Source organism: Oryctolagus cuniculus, chromosome 12, assembly GCF_964237555.1.
Source record: "Oryctolagus cuniculus chromosome 12, mOryCun1.1, whole genome shotgun sequence".
Classification (NCBI taxonomy): domain Eukaryota; kingdom Metazoa; phylum Chordata; class Mammalia; order Lagomorpha; family Leporidae; genus Oryctolagus; species Oryctolagus cuniculus.
In genome coordinates, this window is record NC_091443.1 from 18,442,294 (window position 1) to 18,460,355 (window position 18,062).

The following is an 18,062-nucleotide window of genomic DNA, read 5'->3' on the forward strand; positions in this document are numbered from 1 at the left end:
AACTGTTTGCACTCTGCACCTTCTACAGGCACAGCCTGACTTCACATGCTTATTGCACCTGCAGCTGAGAACTGCAGCAGTTAGCTGTTTAACATCTATCACACTTGATTATACTTGCCAAGACAGACCTTTTCCAGTCTTGTTCACTGCCGTGGCTCCTGTGCCTTCACATAATGCCTGGCACACAGAAGATACATAATAAATTGTTGATGAATGAATTCTGGCAATAGGTTTTATGCGTGGTTGAATATGGCTCCAAGTGTTTTCACAATTATGATACCCACATTAAATTACAGGGCTTGTAAGAAAGGCACACGAACACATTAATAGCTAATCTATATAGATTTCCATAATTTAAAAAGCCATTCTAAATGTTACATAGTATATAGTAGTTAAGGTTCTCAAAGGGGCCAGCGTTGGCATAGCAGGCAAAGCCAGTGCCTACAATGGGCTCTGGTTTATTTTCCTGCCCTTCCACTCCAATCCAGCTCCCTGCTAATAGCCTGGGAAAAGAAGTGGAAGATGACCCAAGTGCTTGGGCCCCCGCCACCCACATGGGAGACCTGGATGGAGTTCCAGGGTCCTGGTTCTATGCTGGCCCAGCTCTGGCCATTGCAGCCACCTGGGGAGTGAACCCGCAAGTGAAAGAACTCTCTCCCTTTTCTGTGGCTCTGACTTTCAAATAATACATACATACATCTTAAAAAGGGGGGGGGGGGGCTAATAAATAAAACCATCTTCCTTAGTGAAAGGAAAATCAGAAATTTGGCACAAAATAAAAACCTACAATGGAATACTAAAATATGAAGTGCCATAATATTTAAATAACTACATTATATAAACAACTTTCCATTTTAGACATTAAATGTCTTTATACTTTGTTTTGTAGCCATAAGAGCTATCCAAAGTTTAGCTAAGCTCAAAATATGCCAATAATTGATCTGTCGTGAATTTAAATGAAGACAGTATTCATTCAATTTTGTAATCCTCTCCAGCCGCCAAATAAAATGATTTTAACAGTGACTGTGTACCTATTCAGTGAATATATAATTTTGTTCTCTGCAGCAACATCCTAATACTTCATTACCACATTTAGATAAATTAGAAGGGACAATACTGAATCTGATAACTTAGCTATCTCAGATTTATTGAACTGCTACTGAGGGACATCATTAAAATATCGAACATATAAATGTAAGGTTGTCTCCTAGTTCCAATTGAATGACATACATATTTTTTATTTTTATAGTTAAGTACAAGAAATACTTTATTGTAACTATTGAAATGCTTTGCTTTGAAAAATCTGATTTTCCAATTTTAAGTCATTGGCACTTAGGAACAAAAGCAATCACTTAAATGAAAACTAAGCATATAAAGCCTATGTTTAAAACATGGCCTTTATTAATACTGCCCGCTGAGCTCCATTTTTTATTTTACATTGAAATACTTCTGCTTTGCAAAGAAAAGACAGAAAAGTGCATTTTACAAGAGTACTTTTTTGTTTTTAATTCTCTGAGAAAATGGAAGGAATCTGAGTCACAAATTCACAATGTGGTAAAATGAAATTAAGAAACAATGATTTCAGTAATGCTATGTCATCACTAGTGTTTAGCTCTGACTTTGTTCTTGTAAATCAGATCCTGATATACAGTCTAGAGCATCTAGATTATTACTCTACAGCATATTAAACACAGAAAAGGAGGTTTAAAAAAAAACCCCTTCAATGTACAAACATGAATTTAAAAATCGCTTTTAAAAAATCACTTTTTTTTACATAAGATATATGCAAAACTGCTTAAATACATGATTTTGGAAGAATTATTTACAAAATGTATCAGTCTGTGGAACAATTCACAGACGAAGCATACATAGTTGCTTTACTTAGTTGTTGCATCTCAACTTTGGGAGATATAAATTTATTCGGCAGTACAGCAAACATAAAAACTGTGACAAAGTATCTTAAGGGCAACCAAAAATTTGATCCTCAAAACAGTTTAAATACTAGGACTGCCAAAGTCTCTAAACAAGGACATGCTTTACTGATCCAGATGCCCATTCATAGTTCTCTACTGTTTGAAGGACTGAGACAGACTCCCTTCAACCAGGCCAGGGACAGCTGAGAGCTACTGCCATCCAAAGAGTGAATTAACCTAGAATTTTCTTTTTTTCAATTTTATTAATATTTTAAAAAATACATAAAAATACAACATCCAATGTCTGAATAAATATATTTAACAAGTTGCAAGATAATACCTTATTTTACACAAAATTTTCAGCTTTAGAAATCTTGTTAAATAACTTCATTGTTGTTATATATTTCATTTTTGTCTTTTTGTAACAAAATAAAAACTCTGAAATTACATAGAAAAAAGACAAAATATTTTTGTCAAGGGATAAGATAGTCCACTGAAAACTTATTCACAATTCCACTGTAAACATTAATAAACATTAAAATATTTGCATAATTGTGTGCTCAAAAATCCTATAAAAAGTGGAAGACTTATTACAACTGTAGTTTTCAGTCAACTACACTTCCTTTCACAATTTATTTTGTCCCATTTACATCTTTAAACCTGGGCACACTGCTGAACATATACTTTGGCAGTTCTAAATAGCAAGTGCTTCCACAAAAATAAAAACAACAACAAAAAAATACAACATAAACCCCCTACTCACCAAGTGTTCAAACACATCTCAGTGAAAGTGCAACGGTAACTACTCAGCTGGATAATATTTTGATGTTTATCATGTGCACTTGCTTGTCTATGATTTCTATAACACCTGAAAGCTTTATTATACAAATTCAAATTTGCTAAGTGCCCTTTTTTCTCTATCACAAAAAATGAAAAAAAAAAGAAAGAGGAAAAGTTATGACAAATATGGCAGGCTGCCTAACCTTCGATTATTCATCTGCTTATTTGTTTTCAACAAGAAAAAAGGAAATAAGAAGGGACTAGGTACGATCCAGCCTGGAAGAATATAGAGGAGATACTTAGCAATGTCAAACCAGTTGAGTGCTTTCTGTGGTTGTGTCTCAGGGTTTGGGGATTTATGTCCATGGCAGCTGGGAAGGCAGAGGAAACATTTATCACCTGCACTCTACAGCAAGTACATTTTGTGGGGGTGATGAGGATGAGGGACTCATTCCAGTGTCTGATGAAGCAGATGACATGGAGGCTCCTGTATGAGACACTGTGGAAGCAAAACAACCGTGTTAGATTCAAAATCCATTACACCAAGATGCCTAACCAACAGCAACTAGGAAACAAAATTCTTAACATTCATTTCAATCATGGGCCTCCTAAATGTTGCATGAGAAATAAGCAAAGTTTCGGCAAACATTTTGATTGGCTCAATAGCATGCAATTCATCTTTGCTCCATTAAACAACTTAAAAGTTAAAAAAGAAATTTAAAAACACTGTAAAATGTGAAGCTTAAAGAGCAATAAACTCTGAAATCCCAACTTGGAAAATCCCAGTGAGGAACCTGGCTTGCCGCAAGTCAGAAACAAGGTCAAGCTGAGATAGATTCTCACGACAGGGAATGTCTGACTATGTTGAGGTCACAGGCCCCAAGAGTGCTCAATGCACCCAGACAAACCCCCCTGCTGTCAGGAATCGGAACCATGGTGGTCAGGATGGAGGTGCATGTGCGTGGCTAGGAAAAAAGTCCTGAAAAGTCTACCGTAACTCCCCAGGAATAGTAACACAGGCTAAGGGTTTATGTGTTGTGGACTTTGTCATTTTGTAGTTTCTGCTTTTATCATTTTTTTTTCTTAAAGATTTTATTTGACAGGCAGAATTAGAGACAAGAAAGAGGGAGAGACAGAAGTCTTCCACCCTCTAGTTCACTCTACAAATGGCTGCAACAGCTGGAGCTGGGCTGATCCGAAGCCAGGAGTCAGGAGCTTCTTCTGGGTCTCCCACACCGGTGCAGGGCCCAATTACCTGGGCCATCTTGCACTGCCTTCCCAGGCCACAGCAAAGAGCTGGTTTGGAATAGGAGCAGCTGGGAGTAGAACCGGTGCCCATGTGGGATGCTGGCACCGCAGGTGGAGGCTTAGCCTACTATGCCACAGAACCACCCCTTATCTTGTCTTTCCTCAAAACACACTCCTGTCTCTTGTCAATCTTTACTCAAACATTCCCAGTTATGTAAAGTTTTAACTTTGTTGATGTATATCTGTGGGTGTGGCTTCCAAGAAGACAAATTCCTATACGTATGCTAGAACTCTTTCAATGTAACATCCACTACAAAAAAGGAAACCAAAAGAGGAAGCCTATTAGAAGAACGCTTTTTGTTGTCTAAAACTTTAAAGAAATAAACCCCAAAGCAGTTGAGGATTCTCTGAAGAAATCTCAATTTGTTAATTTGCTCTTTTCTTCTTTTTTGTGTTTAAAAGTCCTAGGAAGACTTCTGGTTATTTAAAAAACAAACAAAAACTTGTAAAGGACAAACATGGGACGCCTGATCATTTTTTATCTGCTCCATCTTATTTCTTGCAATTAAATAAAGACCACTGGATGTGTAGTAGAATGATTGAAGACCACATCTGCTACATGTCACTCTATCAGTAACTCATCCCCGAAATACGCCTGGTTAGGCCTGTCAAGCAATTTACCTTTTATGTATTAGAGAGAGAGAGAGAGAGAGAGAGAGAGAGAGAGAGAGAGAGAGAACGAACGAACGCATGTATTCCAGCTCCCATCTGTTGGATCATTCCCCACATTCCCCAAATGCCCACAATGGCCAGGGCTGGGAAGCCCAAGCTGCAATTCGGGAATTCAATCCAGGTCTCCCAGGTGGGTGGCAGGAACCAAACCACTTGAGTTATCACGGCTGCTTCCCGGGGTCTGCATTAGTAGGAAGCTGGAAACAGGAGCTGGTACTAGGGGTCAAACCCAGGCATCCTATATGGGATGCAGGTTCTCTAACCACTTTCAACAGCTAGGCCAAATGCCCACCAGCCCTGTCATCATCTTTCTAAAAAGATTTTTTTAATTTAAGAGTTAGAGAGATGGGGGCTTGGGGGAGACAGGGAGAGAGAGGCCTTCCATTTGTTGGTTCACTCCCCAGATGGCCACAGTGGCCAAGGCCCTTCCATTTTTTTCAGAGACAGCCTTCCTGGAGCCCTTCTATCCTGTTTCTCCCTATTCCTGCCATGCGAGTGTTACCCCACAGCTCTTATTAACCGTCACCTTGAGAGTCAGTCCCCTTCATTATCTTCCTTGCTTGCTGGATCCATGTTGCCTCCTAGTTCCTAGCACCAGTACTGAAAAATCTGACATAGAAATTTTTTTTCTTGTTTCTTTTGGGCCAGCAGGTGGAGCCGCCATCTGCAGGGCTGGCATCCCATCTGCCTGCCTGAGTCCCTGCAGCTCCACTTCCAATCCAGCTCCCTGGGATTGTGCCCGGGGAAAAAAGCAGAAGTTCCTGGAGTTCTGGGGCCCCTGCCCCCGAGGTGGGAGACCAGGGTGGAGTTCCAGGCTTCTGGCTCTGTCCTGGCTCAGCCCTGGCCTTTAAGGCCATTTGGGGAATGAACCAGCAGATGGAGGATCTCTCTCTTTCTCTCTCTGTCCTTCCTTCTCTTTCTCTGTGACCTGCCTTTCAAATAAATACATCTTCAAAGAAATTTCTTCTCATATTTGCACCTTGACAGGGTAAACCTCTAGAGGATGCTCTTTACCTGCAGGGTTCTGAAATTTCAAAACGTACTCTCTGCTGGGATCCCTCCTCCTCCACTGGTCTCCCTAAAGAGCACAGCGAGTCACTCTAGTCCTCTAACTCAGGTCCTTCGGCTGTGCAATTTTTTTAAAAAAATATTTCTTTGCTGACAATTTCCTCCCATGTGTGCTCAGGGCTCTGTTTCTAGAAATCCTCTGATTCAGAAGTTGCGTATCTTTTGTGAGACCCCATACTACTCATTTCTTCTCTCCTATCTTTTTGACCTTCTACTGGGATTTATTCAGTTTTACCGCCCCTTATATATATTTTAAATCCCTGCTATGTTTTTTACAGATCCTTCTTGTTCTCTGAAGTTAAACAGTATCATCTTTTTTGTCTTACGGTTACAGTTTCTCTTTCTCGCCCTCTGGTTATTAACCAGTAACTTCAGTGATATGCTGCACATGGTTTTTCCCAAGTCCCCCCCCCTTTTTTTTTTTATAACTTTTATAACTGTTTTTTATAACTTTTTAAAGTATAGCTTGGACAGTACTTGTCTCCAGGATTGCCCCAAAGTAATCTCTTCTTCCACAACTTCTGCACTTGCGAACCTCACTCTTAGGGCACCCATTCTCACTGAATGCTAAGCACTCATTAATGCTGAGCGGCACTAACTTAGACTGCAGCTGCGTAGGAGGTGACTTAGGATTCTAAAAGATAATCTCCTTCAGTAGAAGTCTTATGCCTCATTCCTTTTGGTGAACTCCACAGCAACAACTAATACCTGTTGAGAGGCAGCCAGTGTTTGTGGAGCAAAGAATGAATCTGGAGAGGGAATAAGCTCTTTTTGAGAATCTACCACATTTAGTAAATTAGACACTTTGTTAAAAAGGTCATAGGCCCTTTCTTTTTCTTTTCTTTTCTTTCTTTTTTTTTTTTTTTTTAGTTTGAAAGGCATAGTTACAGAGAGGAGGAGAGACAGAGAGACAAAGATATCATCCATCTGCTGGTTTACTTCCTAAATGGCCACAATGGCTGGGGCTGGGCCAGGCCAAAGCTAAGAACCAGGAGCTTCTTCTGGGTTTCCCACGTGGGTGCCAGGGCCATCTGCTACTTCCCCAGATGCATTAGCAAGCAGCAGGAACTGAAGTGGAGCAGCAGGGACTTGCACTAGCACTCATAAGGGATGCTGGAGGGCTAACCTGCTATACCACAATGCCAGTCCTCCTTTTTTTCCCCCCCTTTTTTAAAGATGTATTTGTTTATTTGAAAGTCAGAGTTACAGATAGAGAGAGATAAAGCGATAGGTCTTCCATCTGCTCGTTCACGCCCCAAACAGCCACAACAGCTGGGGCTGGGCCAGGCCAAAGCCAGGAGCCAGGGGCGTCCTCCAGGTTTCCCAATTGCGTGGCAGGAGCCCAAGCACTTGAGTCATCTTCCACTGCCTTCTCAGGCACATCAGCAGGGAGTTGGACAGGAAGTGGAGAAGCCAAGAATCAAACCAGTGTCACAGATGTTCGTGTCACAGGTGGTGGCTTGACCTGTTATGCCACAATGCTGGCCCTCAAATGCCCTTTAGAGCGTCTCATTCTGATTAATGCAGTTGTTGACTCACTTATTTCAACAGCAAAGGAGAAGAAAACAAGTAATTTGGAGCTGGCGCTGTGATACAGTGGGTTACCCGGCTGCCTTGCAGCACCAGCATCCCTTATGGGTACTGGTTGGAGTCCTGGCTGCTCCGTTTCTGGTACAGCTCCCTGCTAATGGCCTTGTAAAGCAGCAGAAGACAGCCCAAGTGCTTGGACCCCACAGAACACTCACATGGGACACGGATGAAGCTCCTAGCTCTGGCCTGGCCCAGCCCTGGCTGTCGCCATCTGGAGAGTGAACCAGTAGATAGAAGAGCTCTCTCTCTCTGCCTCTCCCTATCCCTCCGTAACTCTGCCTTTTAAATAAGTACATAAATCTTGAAACACACAACACACACAAGTAATATAACAATAGGAATTAATGAATGTGCACAATGTTCAAAGGGTGACTTAATCTAAAATAATAGAATGTATTCTTGAAAGTAATAAAATTACCTTCTCTGTCTTTCTTTTTTAATCTTTTTCTTCTCCTGTCTATGGTGGCAACTTCAGACTTCAGAGACATGTAATATTTTCTGATTTCCTGTAGTTTTTCTTGGAGAAAAGAGATTCTCTCTGTACTGTTCATATTATCTAATTCATCTAAAAGAAGAAAAAAAGTTAATGTGGGTTTTGAAATGATTCTTTGAGGAAAAAAGTGATGCTTTCATCAAAAATATATCTCATAAGTCAACAAAAGCTTTAGTTTCTAAAAATCAATCATAGTAAGCTAAACGAAGATCTAAAAACAAGAAAAACATGAATTAAGTTCATGACTAAAAGTTCTGATAACCCAGATTTCCTATTATTTTCCTGTTATTTTCTGAACAAGTTGTTGCTTACGTGATCAGAGAAACATAAGAAAATGTCAACACAAGATAACCTTGACTTATAATTGTGATTATCAGTTATTCTTTTTTTTTATTTTTATTTTTTTATTTTTTGACAGGCAGAGTGGACAGAGAGAGAGAGAGAGAGAGACAGAGAGAAAGGTCTTCCTTTGCCGTTGGTTCACCCTCCAATGGCCACCACGGCCAGCGCGCTGCGGCCGGCGCACCGCGCTGATCCGATGGCAGGAGCCAGGTACTTCTCCTGGTCTCCCATGGGGTGCAGGGCCCAAGCACTTGGGCCATCCTCCACTGCACTCCTGGGCCACAGCAGAGAGCTGGCCTGGAAGAGGGGCAACCGGGACAGAATCCGGCGCCCTGACCGGGACTAGAACCCGGTGTGCCGGCGCCACAAGGTGGAGGATTAGCCTAGTGAGCCGCGGCGCCGGCCTTGATTATCAGTTATTCTAATTGTTGGTACTACAAAGGCCACTTCAGTTTAATCAATTATATAAAAAACATATATATCTGATTTCTTAACTGGATCTCTTCCTCCAGGCAATATTTACCTAGTTAGCATTAAGAAAAGGTACAGATTTGTATGTAAGATTTCCAGGTAGAAATTATTAATTTGAAATACCTAAATAAATTTATCACCTTTCCTTATGTTGTTGACATTAATTCAACTTGACATTTTAAGATACATTCCACTCTATAATACATATCTGGTTTTCTATAGGCTTACTGAGTTGAAAGCTCCACTTGTATGTCCGAGGGGACGAGCTTGGATGTTTTTCTTTGTGTTTGTCTTTCTCTCCGTCTTTGATGTGAGGGGACATTCCTGCAGGAGACCGAGTGAGCTTCTGTGGCTTGGACACACCCAGATGCTTCACGGGTGTACATTTCCTTGCGCTGTCCAGGACAGAAAGATCTTCACTATCACTGCTTTGTCCTGTAATAAAAAAAGACTCGGGTTATAAATAATAAAAATCTCAAATATCAAAATGCAACAGACCTGGGGCTGGCGCTGTGGCGTAGTAGGCTAAGCCTCCGCCTCTGTGGCAGTATCCCATATGCGTGCCAGTTCATGTCCCAGCTGCTCCTTTTCTGATCGAGTTATCTGCCTGTGGTTTGTAAAGCAGTGGGAGATGGCCCAAGGACTTGGTCCCCTGCACCCATGTGGGAGACCTGAAAAACAATTCTAGGCTCCTGGCTTCAGATCAGCCCAGCCCTGGCTGTTGCAGCCATTTGGGGAGTGAACCAGCAGATAGAAGACCTCTCTCTATCTTCGTCTCTCTATAGCTCTCTCGCTCAGATAAATAAATAAAATCTTTAAAAAAAAAAATGCAACAGACTCAACAATGAAACTTCTTGGTAACCTACAGAAATAGTTACCCAAATGCAGAAAGTTTATATCAGCAATTAAAATAAAAAGGAAAGAACCTAAAGGTACCTATAAGCAAAATATTAAAAATTAAATACATTGAGGCCAGCGCTGTGGCACAGTGGTAAAAGCAGTGCCAGCATCCCATAAGGGTGCCAGTTGGAATCCTGGCTGCTCTGCTTCCAATTCAGCTCTCTGTTATGGCTTGGGAAAGCAGTGGAAGATGGCTCAAGTGCTTAGGCTCTATACACACATGGGAGACCAGGAAGAAGCTCCTGGCTTCTGGCTTGGCTTCTGGCTTTGGATTGGCCCAGCGGATGGAAGATTGCTCTTTCTGCCTCTCTGTAACTCTGCCTTTCCAATAAATAAACAAATCTTTTTTAAAAAGTACCATTGAATACTTTGCTAATGTTGTTAAAAATAATGAGCTGGAGGAGTTCAAAGAAAAAGATGTAAAAGTACCCTATATTGTTAAATAAAAAAGTAGTTACAAAACAATAGAAAATTGCCCCATTTATGTTTAAAACAAAACAACCCAAAAAAGAACCAAGTCAAACTTTGTATGTGAACAAGTACACACACAGAGATATCTTGATTTCTATAAGCACAATTGTTAACAGTTATAATAAAGTATGAGAAGATACTGATTTGGGGATACAAGTGCTTTTGGTTTTCTTGTAACAACAAAATTTTCTAGTTTATTTCCCTTTTACCTGCCTGCACCTTCTTTACTCTCAAAATTCAAACCTGCCTTCTACTGAAAAGGCAAAGCCAAAGGTGAACACTCAGTTTCCAGTCCCTGTCCTTCCTGTCTCCATCCTGACTGACCCCCCTTTCTAAAATTAATTTTAAGATTCATCTATTCATTTGAGAGTCAGAGTTACAGTAACAAAGGAAGAGAAAGAGAGAGGAGGGTGATCTTCCATCTATTGGTTCATTCCCCAAATGGCCTTAATGACCAGGGCTGGGCCAGGCCAAAGCCAGGAGCTCCCATGTGGGTGCAGGGGCCCAAGGACTTGGACCATCTTCTACTGCTATCCCAGGTGCATTAGCATGGAACTGCATTGGACGTGGAGCAGCCGGGACATGAACAGATGCCTATCTGAACTGATGCCCATATGGGATGCGGTGCTTGTGGCTTAACCTGCTGTACCACAGTGCCAGCTCCCTCTTTATTGTCTTTAAAAAGAGAAAACTCTGCTTCTGGACAAACTGATCTCTAGCCATGTTCTTTTTTTTTTTTTTAAGGATTTTTTTTTAATAAAATGATTTATTTTATTTATTTGAAAGACAAGTTACAGAGAGAGGTAGAAACAGAGAGAAAGGTCTTTTATCTGCTAGTTCACTCCTCAGATAACCACAATGGCCAGAGCTGCGCCGATCCAAAGCCAGGAGCCAGGAGCTTCTTCTGGGTCTCCCATGTGGGTGCAGGGGCCCAAGGTCTTGGCCATCTTCTACAGCTATCCCAGGCCATAGCAGAGAGCTGGATCGGAAGTGGAGCAGCCGGGTCTTGAACCAGCAGCCATCTGGGATGCCAGTGCTTCCGGCCAGGGTGTTAATCCACTGCGCCACAGCGCAGGCTCCTAGCCATGTTCTTAAAATCAGCTTCTGTGGAATATCCTGTATCAATTTCCTCTCTTCTTAAGATTGATTTATTTACAAAGCAAAGTTACAGAGCAAGAGGGAGAGTAGTAAGGGATAGGTAGAAGCAGAGAGAATCCTCCATCTGCTGGTTCACTCCCTAAATGGCCACAATGGCCAGGCCAAAGCCAAGCACTTCCTCTCATGTAGTGATAAAGGTCCAAGCATTTGGGCCACCTTCTGTTGCCTTCCCTGGTGCAGCAGCAGGGAGCTGGTTCCGATGTGGAGCAGCTGGGACGCAATCAGCACATACATGGGATGCCACTGTCGCAGGTGCAGTTTAATCTGCGGGGCCACAGCACTGGTCCCTGTCTGTTTTCTTTCTTTTTCAAATTCTTCCTACCACATCTACCAACATGCCCAGAGCAGAAAACGCCTTCCTTTATCTGGCACCTCTTCTGTTATCTTAGGGTCAAACTTCTGGAAAGAGAGGTCTTTGTTACCTTGACTGCTACACCTTCCAACCACACCCCTGTGCTCTTGTTAGGGTCTTAAACACTTACCAATGGTCAAATACAATGACTAGAAAACAAAAAAAACCACTTGAGTATTATGTATCATTTGAAATCTTTTTTCTTACTCAAACATATATAAGGAATTTCTCCATATAATTCTATTTTTTGGTCCCTTTTCTTCTCCTTTTACAACTTCCTATAGCAATCTTATCCTCTTGCAATCCTTTGAAAACTATTTTGTAAAAACAGACTTTCTTCTGAGATCTACAGCCATGTTTTCCTAATTCCCAGTACCATGACCTCAACGTTTCCCAAGGTACTCTTCCCACAACCTGCTGCTCCTTCACTAGTCCATATTTCATTCAGCTAACTCCTCATGCACGACTGATCATAACTGATTCCAGTCAGTTTACTCCCCCCAAACGTATTTCATTCCTTTACTGCCTTAGTTAAGCAAAAGATTGTTTTCAAAAAATAAAACCGATCATTTCCTTCTCTGTTTCAATTTTTTTAAACTTTTTCTTGAAACACTCTTCAAACTTTCAAAAAAGTTCTATGTACAACACCCACATTTTTTTCTCCTTTGAGGGTAAGTTGTCTTAATACACTTGGTTGCTTTCATGTGAACTTCTTACAAGCAACATTCTCCATGTGTTATTTATATGCTGCTGCATTACAAATTGGCCCAAACTTAGCACTTTAAAACTACAAATGTTTAATATCTCACACGGTTTCTGAGGGTTGGAATCTGGGAGCAGTTTAACTGTGATTTGGCTCAGGAATCCTGTGAGGTTGCACTCAGAACTTTTAGCTGGGCCTGTGTCTCTGACGACTTAACAGAGGCTGGAGGATCAGTGTCCAAGTGGCTCACTCCACTCACATACTGATCGGCGGACCCCTTGGTTCCTCGCTGGCTGTTCTGTTTCTTACCCCAAGGGCCACTCAATTGAGAGCTTAAATGTCCCCACAATACGGCAGACAACTTGCCCCAAGCAAGTGATTCAATGGAGGGCAAAGAGGAACTTGCAGTGCCTTTTTATGACCTATTCTCCAAAGATGTCAACCATCACTTCCACTTTACCTGTTACAAGTGAATCGCTAAGTTCAGCCCAAACTCTAGGGGAACGAAATTAGGCTTTGTCTCTTGAAGGGAAAAGGATGAATGAATTTGTGTATTATGTTCTTAAAACTACCACACTCCTACTGAACCATAATACAATCATGAATATCAGGAAATTAACACAGATATATTACTACCATCTTACTGTTCAGATCTAGTACAAGTTTCTCCATTTGAACCAACAATGCCCTCTACAGAAATGGGATCCACGTGAGAATTATGTTCTACATTTAGTTGTCATGTGTCTTAAGTCTCCATCAATCTAGAACATTTCCTCTTTACTTGATGATCATACCTTGACAGTTTTGAAAAGTATAGGCTAGTTTTTGTAGTGAATATCCATCCTATGGTTTGAAATTCTTGGTTGACTCCTGATTCAATCTGGGTTATGCATCCTTGATAGGAACAGCAGCTGTTGTTACATCCTGTCCCATTGTACATAATTTCGGTTTGTCCCATAACCGGCGGGGTTCACTTTCATCCCCTGACTCAGGTGATGTCTACGAGGCTTATGCACAATAAAGTTACTCACATCCCTTTGTGATTCCTGCTACTTTTCTAGTTTCATCTCCTATCACTGTGTCTCTAGTCTCTCGTCCTGCACTGTGCAGCTGCTAGCCACCTGGGACTGCTGAGAACCTGAACTATGTCTCAAAGGTTTCCCTTTGAAATGCCTTTTATTTTATATAAATTACATACTCCTTTCCTTGGAATATGTGTCTAATGTAACCAAGAATTTCCCTTTAAGACTTCTGTAAAGGCATGTTTGGAAGGAAAACCTTTAATTTGTCAAGATCAATCATATCGGGGCTGGTGCTGTGGCATAGCAGGTAAAGCCGCTGCCTGCAGTGCCAGCATCCTATACAAGTTCAAGCCAGTTCAAGTCCCGGCTGCTTCACTTCCGATCTAGCTCTCTGCTATGGCCTGGAAAAGCAGAGGAAGATGGTCCAAGTCCTTGGACCCCTGCACCCACGTGGGAGACCTGGAAGAAGCTCCTGGCTCCTGATTGGCTCAGCTCCAGCTGTTTTTGCCAATTGGGGAATGAACCAGCAGATGGAAGACCTCTCTCTCTCTCTCTCTCTCTCTCTCTGCCTCTCCTCTCTCTGTGTAACTCTGACTTTCAAATGAATAAATCTTTTAAAACAAATCAATCATATTTCTTTTTGACTATATTCTACTATTTAATTTTATTCTTTATCATAAAAGCTTGCCTTCCATGTCATCTATTCTATTCACAAATTTCTTGTTTCAGTAAGAACTGCCCTTATTTCTCCATGTTCTTTTAAGACGGTTTTTGTTGTTTTTGAGAAGCGCGCAAGTGGGCCGGCATTGTGGCATAGTGGGAAGAGCCAGCACTTCCAATGCTGGCATCCCATATGGAAGCCAGTTCAAGTCCTAGCTGCTCCACTTCCGATCCAGCTCCATGCTAATGGCCTACAAAAGCGGCAGAAGATGGCATAAGCGCTTGGGCTCCTGCCACCCAGGTGGGAGAGCAGAAAGAGCTCCTGATTCCTGACTTAGGCCTGGCACAGTACTGGCCATTGTGACCATTTGGGGAGTTGAACCAGTAGATAGAAGATAACTCTCTCTTTCTCTGTCTCTCACCCTCTTTCTGTAACTCTTTCAAATAAATAAACAAATCTTAAAAAAGACAAAGAAAAGAGAGAGAGAAGCAAACAGGCTCCCATCTTTGGTTCACTCCCCAAATCCTGAAATGGCCCCCACATGGGTAGCAGGAACCCAATTACTTGAACCATCACAGCTGAACTCCCAGGGTCTGCACTGGCAGGAAGTTGGAGTCAGGAGCCAGAACCAGGTATTGAACCCAGGTACTTTTATGTGGGTCACAAGCATTGTATCTGATAGGCTAACGCCACCCGCTCTGTGTTTTAAAATTACTGTCCTACCCATAAATCAGCTCTTCAAAATTCAAGGAAATAGCACCTTCAGAAATGAACCTTTGATCTACTTCTCAACAGAAAAAGAGCGTTTGCTTTTCAAGCGTCCCAGATACATTCCTCTAAACTGCTTTCATAAGAAGCACAAAGCATAAAAATATCACAACCATCCCAGTTTTAAATAAAACTGACATGCACTTTCAGATTAAAAGTTAATGGGAATATGGCTTTTTCAGAATATAATAAAAGGAACACACTTTTAAACTGACACAAATGATCAAGCCAACACACTGCTGAAAATACTAACCCTGTATAAAAGCTGGTGTGAAAAGGTAGTGCTTACCTGCTCCATTCTTTTCATTTTTGGCTACAGCATTTGTTCGCTTTGGGGTGCGCTTCTGCTTCTTTGCCAGTAACCCACTGTTTCCATCACTTGGTCTTTTCTGGCCTGAAATATGAGGAAAGAGAGAATTTTAAAACAAAACAAAACAAGAGCAAGTATAATTTATTCATTATTCATTTGCCTACATTATTTCTATATATACAAAGACAAAAGAAAGAACAACAGTACCTGAAACCCTTAACAATAACTTTTGCATCCTATATGAGGGTACATTTTTTTCCTGAGCAAACCTTACCCTTCTCTCTGCTCTCTCTCTCTTGAACGATTATACCACAGGGACCAGAGGCACCGCTGGCTTCAAACCCATTTGCTGACTCCCTGTCACAGAGACCTTCTTGAGATTCTTCCGCGATGCTGTCCACCTCGATCGTCATGTCGCTCTCACTTTTCACACTGCGGGACTCGTCTTGGCTGAGCGTCAGCGGTGAGGCCACCGAGGAGCTGGGCTGCGTGGCAGGAGGCAGGCCCGGTGGCCCAGGGACCAGGGAGAGGGCCTCAGAGCTCTCGACGACCGCGTCCTCGACACCGGGCTTATCCTTCTCATCCAGGTCATCCAGATCGACTTCGTGGCACACCAAGGTCTCGGGCCCGATCAGAGGCATCGCCTCCTCCTCCTCCTTCAGCGGAGCCGGCGGGCTTTCCTCGGCCGGACGCTGCGATTTCTCACTGCCCAGTTCCTGCACGCACTGGTTCGATTCTGCTGTCAGTGACGGCATTCCTTCATGTTCGGTTTCAAAGTGCTGCTCGAATTTTACGTTTTTCATCCCTTCGGATCCGATACAGTCACTGGTCCTTTCTTGAGCGACGCTGTTTGCCACTTCCAGCCCATTCTCGACTCTGTTTTTTTTCTCTGGTGATGACTGTCCTAGTATTTTCCGTTTCAACTTCTTTTCCTTTCCACACGGGTCATTGTCATCCTCGGCGGCAGAGGAGAAGTTTTTACTGTCCAGTGAGGAAAATTCAAGGCTGTGGGCTTCTGGATGGGGCTCACTCCCGGCTTCATCCTGGCTTGATGATGAAATCTTGATCATTTCTAAAGAGAGGTCTTTTGTCTTGCTTCGTCGTCCCTTTCCTTTGGGGGATTTTTCTGCTTCTTTCTTCATTTCTTCTACTTGGTCTACTTTGTTTGCAAAAATCGGTACTATCTGTTCACTCTCTCCAACTTCTAACTTCAAGGTTTCCAATGGCTGCATCTGAGTCCTGTCGTTTTCTTTCAAGCTATGTGCAGCATGCTTTGGGTTTTCTTCCTCTAGTTTATCATCACTTAAGTGTTCATTTTTCTCCAGCTCTTCTTTGCTATCAGGAGAAAGTTCTTCATTTATCAAGTTCTTTTCTACTGGGTCTTCTGCTTCACTATCTGAGGAGCAAGAGTCTGGAAGAAGAACATTATTATGCAGGTTTTCATCTCAATTATCAACGTAATTTCATAATAAACAACCTACCCAACATAAAAACAAAACCCTTCATCATATACCTCTAAATACTGCCCCGCAGATATAGATCATAATATTTGTGTTAGAAATTGGGGAGGGAATTTCAAATAAACTCTATGTGAAAATACATTATTACATCCTACGTCTGCAAGAGCTATTTTGTAATATCTGCTAGTATCACACTTAGACTACATTTAAAGAAAATCAAAGCACTGGAACTGATATACTCCATTAATATGTGAACTGTTTTGACTTAAGAATGTAGGCACTGGTTAATACATGTCATGGTTATTTTGTGTACCAAGAAAGGAACATGACATTCCACTTAAAAGAATTCTGGGAAGAAGAGATGTTAAAATGAGCAATGTGAATTTCCAAAACTTTAAACATCCTTTTCATGAATAGAGAAGAAAGTACAGGCAAATCATCTCCTTGAAAAAGAAGTGATTCCATTTAAATCAGGGAATATTTAAAAAAAAAACAGAATTCTAAGACCAAAATATAAAATTCTGCCCATATGGTACTCATATACTAAAGAAGTTCAAAAAGGCCAACAATGAATGAATTTTTTAAGTAACAAGTTAGAAAAAGTTTTAGTTTGTAATTTTAATAGAAGTGAAATGTGGAGTTCATTTTTCTCATGTTTTAGAACACGCAGCCTGTGGTGGTTTAGTAAGGCTGTTATGGACAGCTCTGTAGGTTATACACTGGACACGGGCATGCCTGGGACATGAGGCATTTGTGTACTCTGACAACTTTCCAGTAGATGGCAGTGAAGAGGAAGGATGCCTCATCACCAATCTGCACACGAGCACCACGCGGCCTAACGGCAGGTCTGTGGTTCAGGATGGCTCTCTTCTTGAAGGGAGGGGAAGCAGACAAAGTAACAGCAGAACACAAAATGTTCACCCATACTCGCCACAGTACAATAGTCTGTGCTCCCTTTAAACAGCAACATCTCAGCTGTATTGAAAGATCTTGGGCAAAAGACACTGAATTTACAGGAGATGAAGGTGCATGTTTTGAAGGAAAGTGTAGCATACAGGAGAATGCATGGATTGTCAATTGCTCCTTAATTAAAATAGAACATTTTAAAGATATTTATAAGAAAAGATTAGCCGGCACCGCAGCTCAATAGGCTAATCCGCCGCCTGCAGTGCTGGCACACCGGGTTCTAGTCCCGGTCGCTCCTCTTCCTGTCTGGCTCTCTGCTGTGGCCCGGGAGTGCAGTGGACGATGGCCCAAGTGCTTGGGCCCTGCACCCAATGGGAGACCAGGAGAAGTACCTGGCTCCTGGCTTCAGATCAGCGCGGTGTGCCGGCCACAGCAGCCATTGAGGGGTGAACCAATGGAAGAGGAAGACCTTTCTCTTTCTGTCTGTCTCTCTCTCACTGTCCACTCTGCCTGTCAAAAAAAAAAAAAAAAAAAGATATTCCTTGGGGCTGGCACTGTGGGTTAATGCCCTGTCCTGAAGTGCCTGTATCCCATATGGGCGTTGGTTCGAGACCTGGTTGCTCTACTTCTACCCAGCACTCTGCTGTGAAAGCAGTAGAAGATGGCCCAAGTCCTTGGGTCCCTGCACCTGGGAGACCTTGAGGAAACTCCTGC

At 42.0% G+C, this 18,062-nt stretch overlaps 1 protein-coding gene across 1 annotated transcript in view; it reads right to left on the reverse strand.

Moving 5' to 3' along the window:
- Window positions 1-1,379: 1,379 nt before the first annotated feature.
- Window positions 1,380-18,062, reverse strand: part of ARID4A (AT-rich interaction domain 4A) — an 83,781-nt gene continuing 67,098 nt past the window's right edge. The window contains exons 20-24 of the mRNA XM_051822211.2: window positions 15,257-16,393; window positions 14,962-15,066; window positions 8,866-9,072; window positions 7,750-7,896; window positions 1,380-3,192 (exon numbers count right to left, since the gene is read on the reverse strand). Coding sequence (XP_051678171.2) covers window positions 3,089-3,192; window positions 7,750-7,896; window positions 8,866-9,072; window positions 14,962-15,066; window positions 15,257-16,393 — 1,700 coding nt within the window. The 3' untranslated portion in view covers window positions 1,380-3,088. The remainder of the gene's footprint in view (window positions 3,193-7,749; window positions 7,897-8,865; window positions 9,073-14,961; window positions 15,067-15,256; window positions 16,394-18,062) is intronic.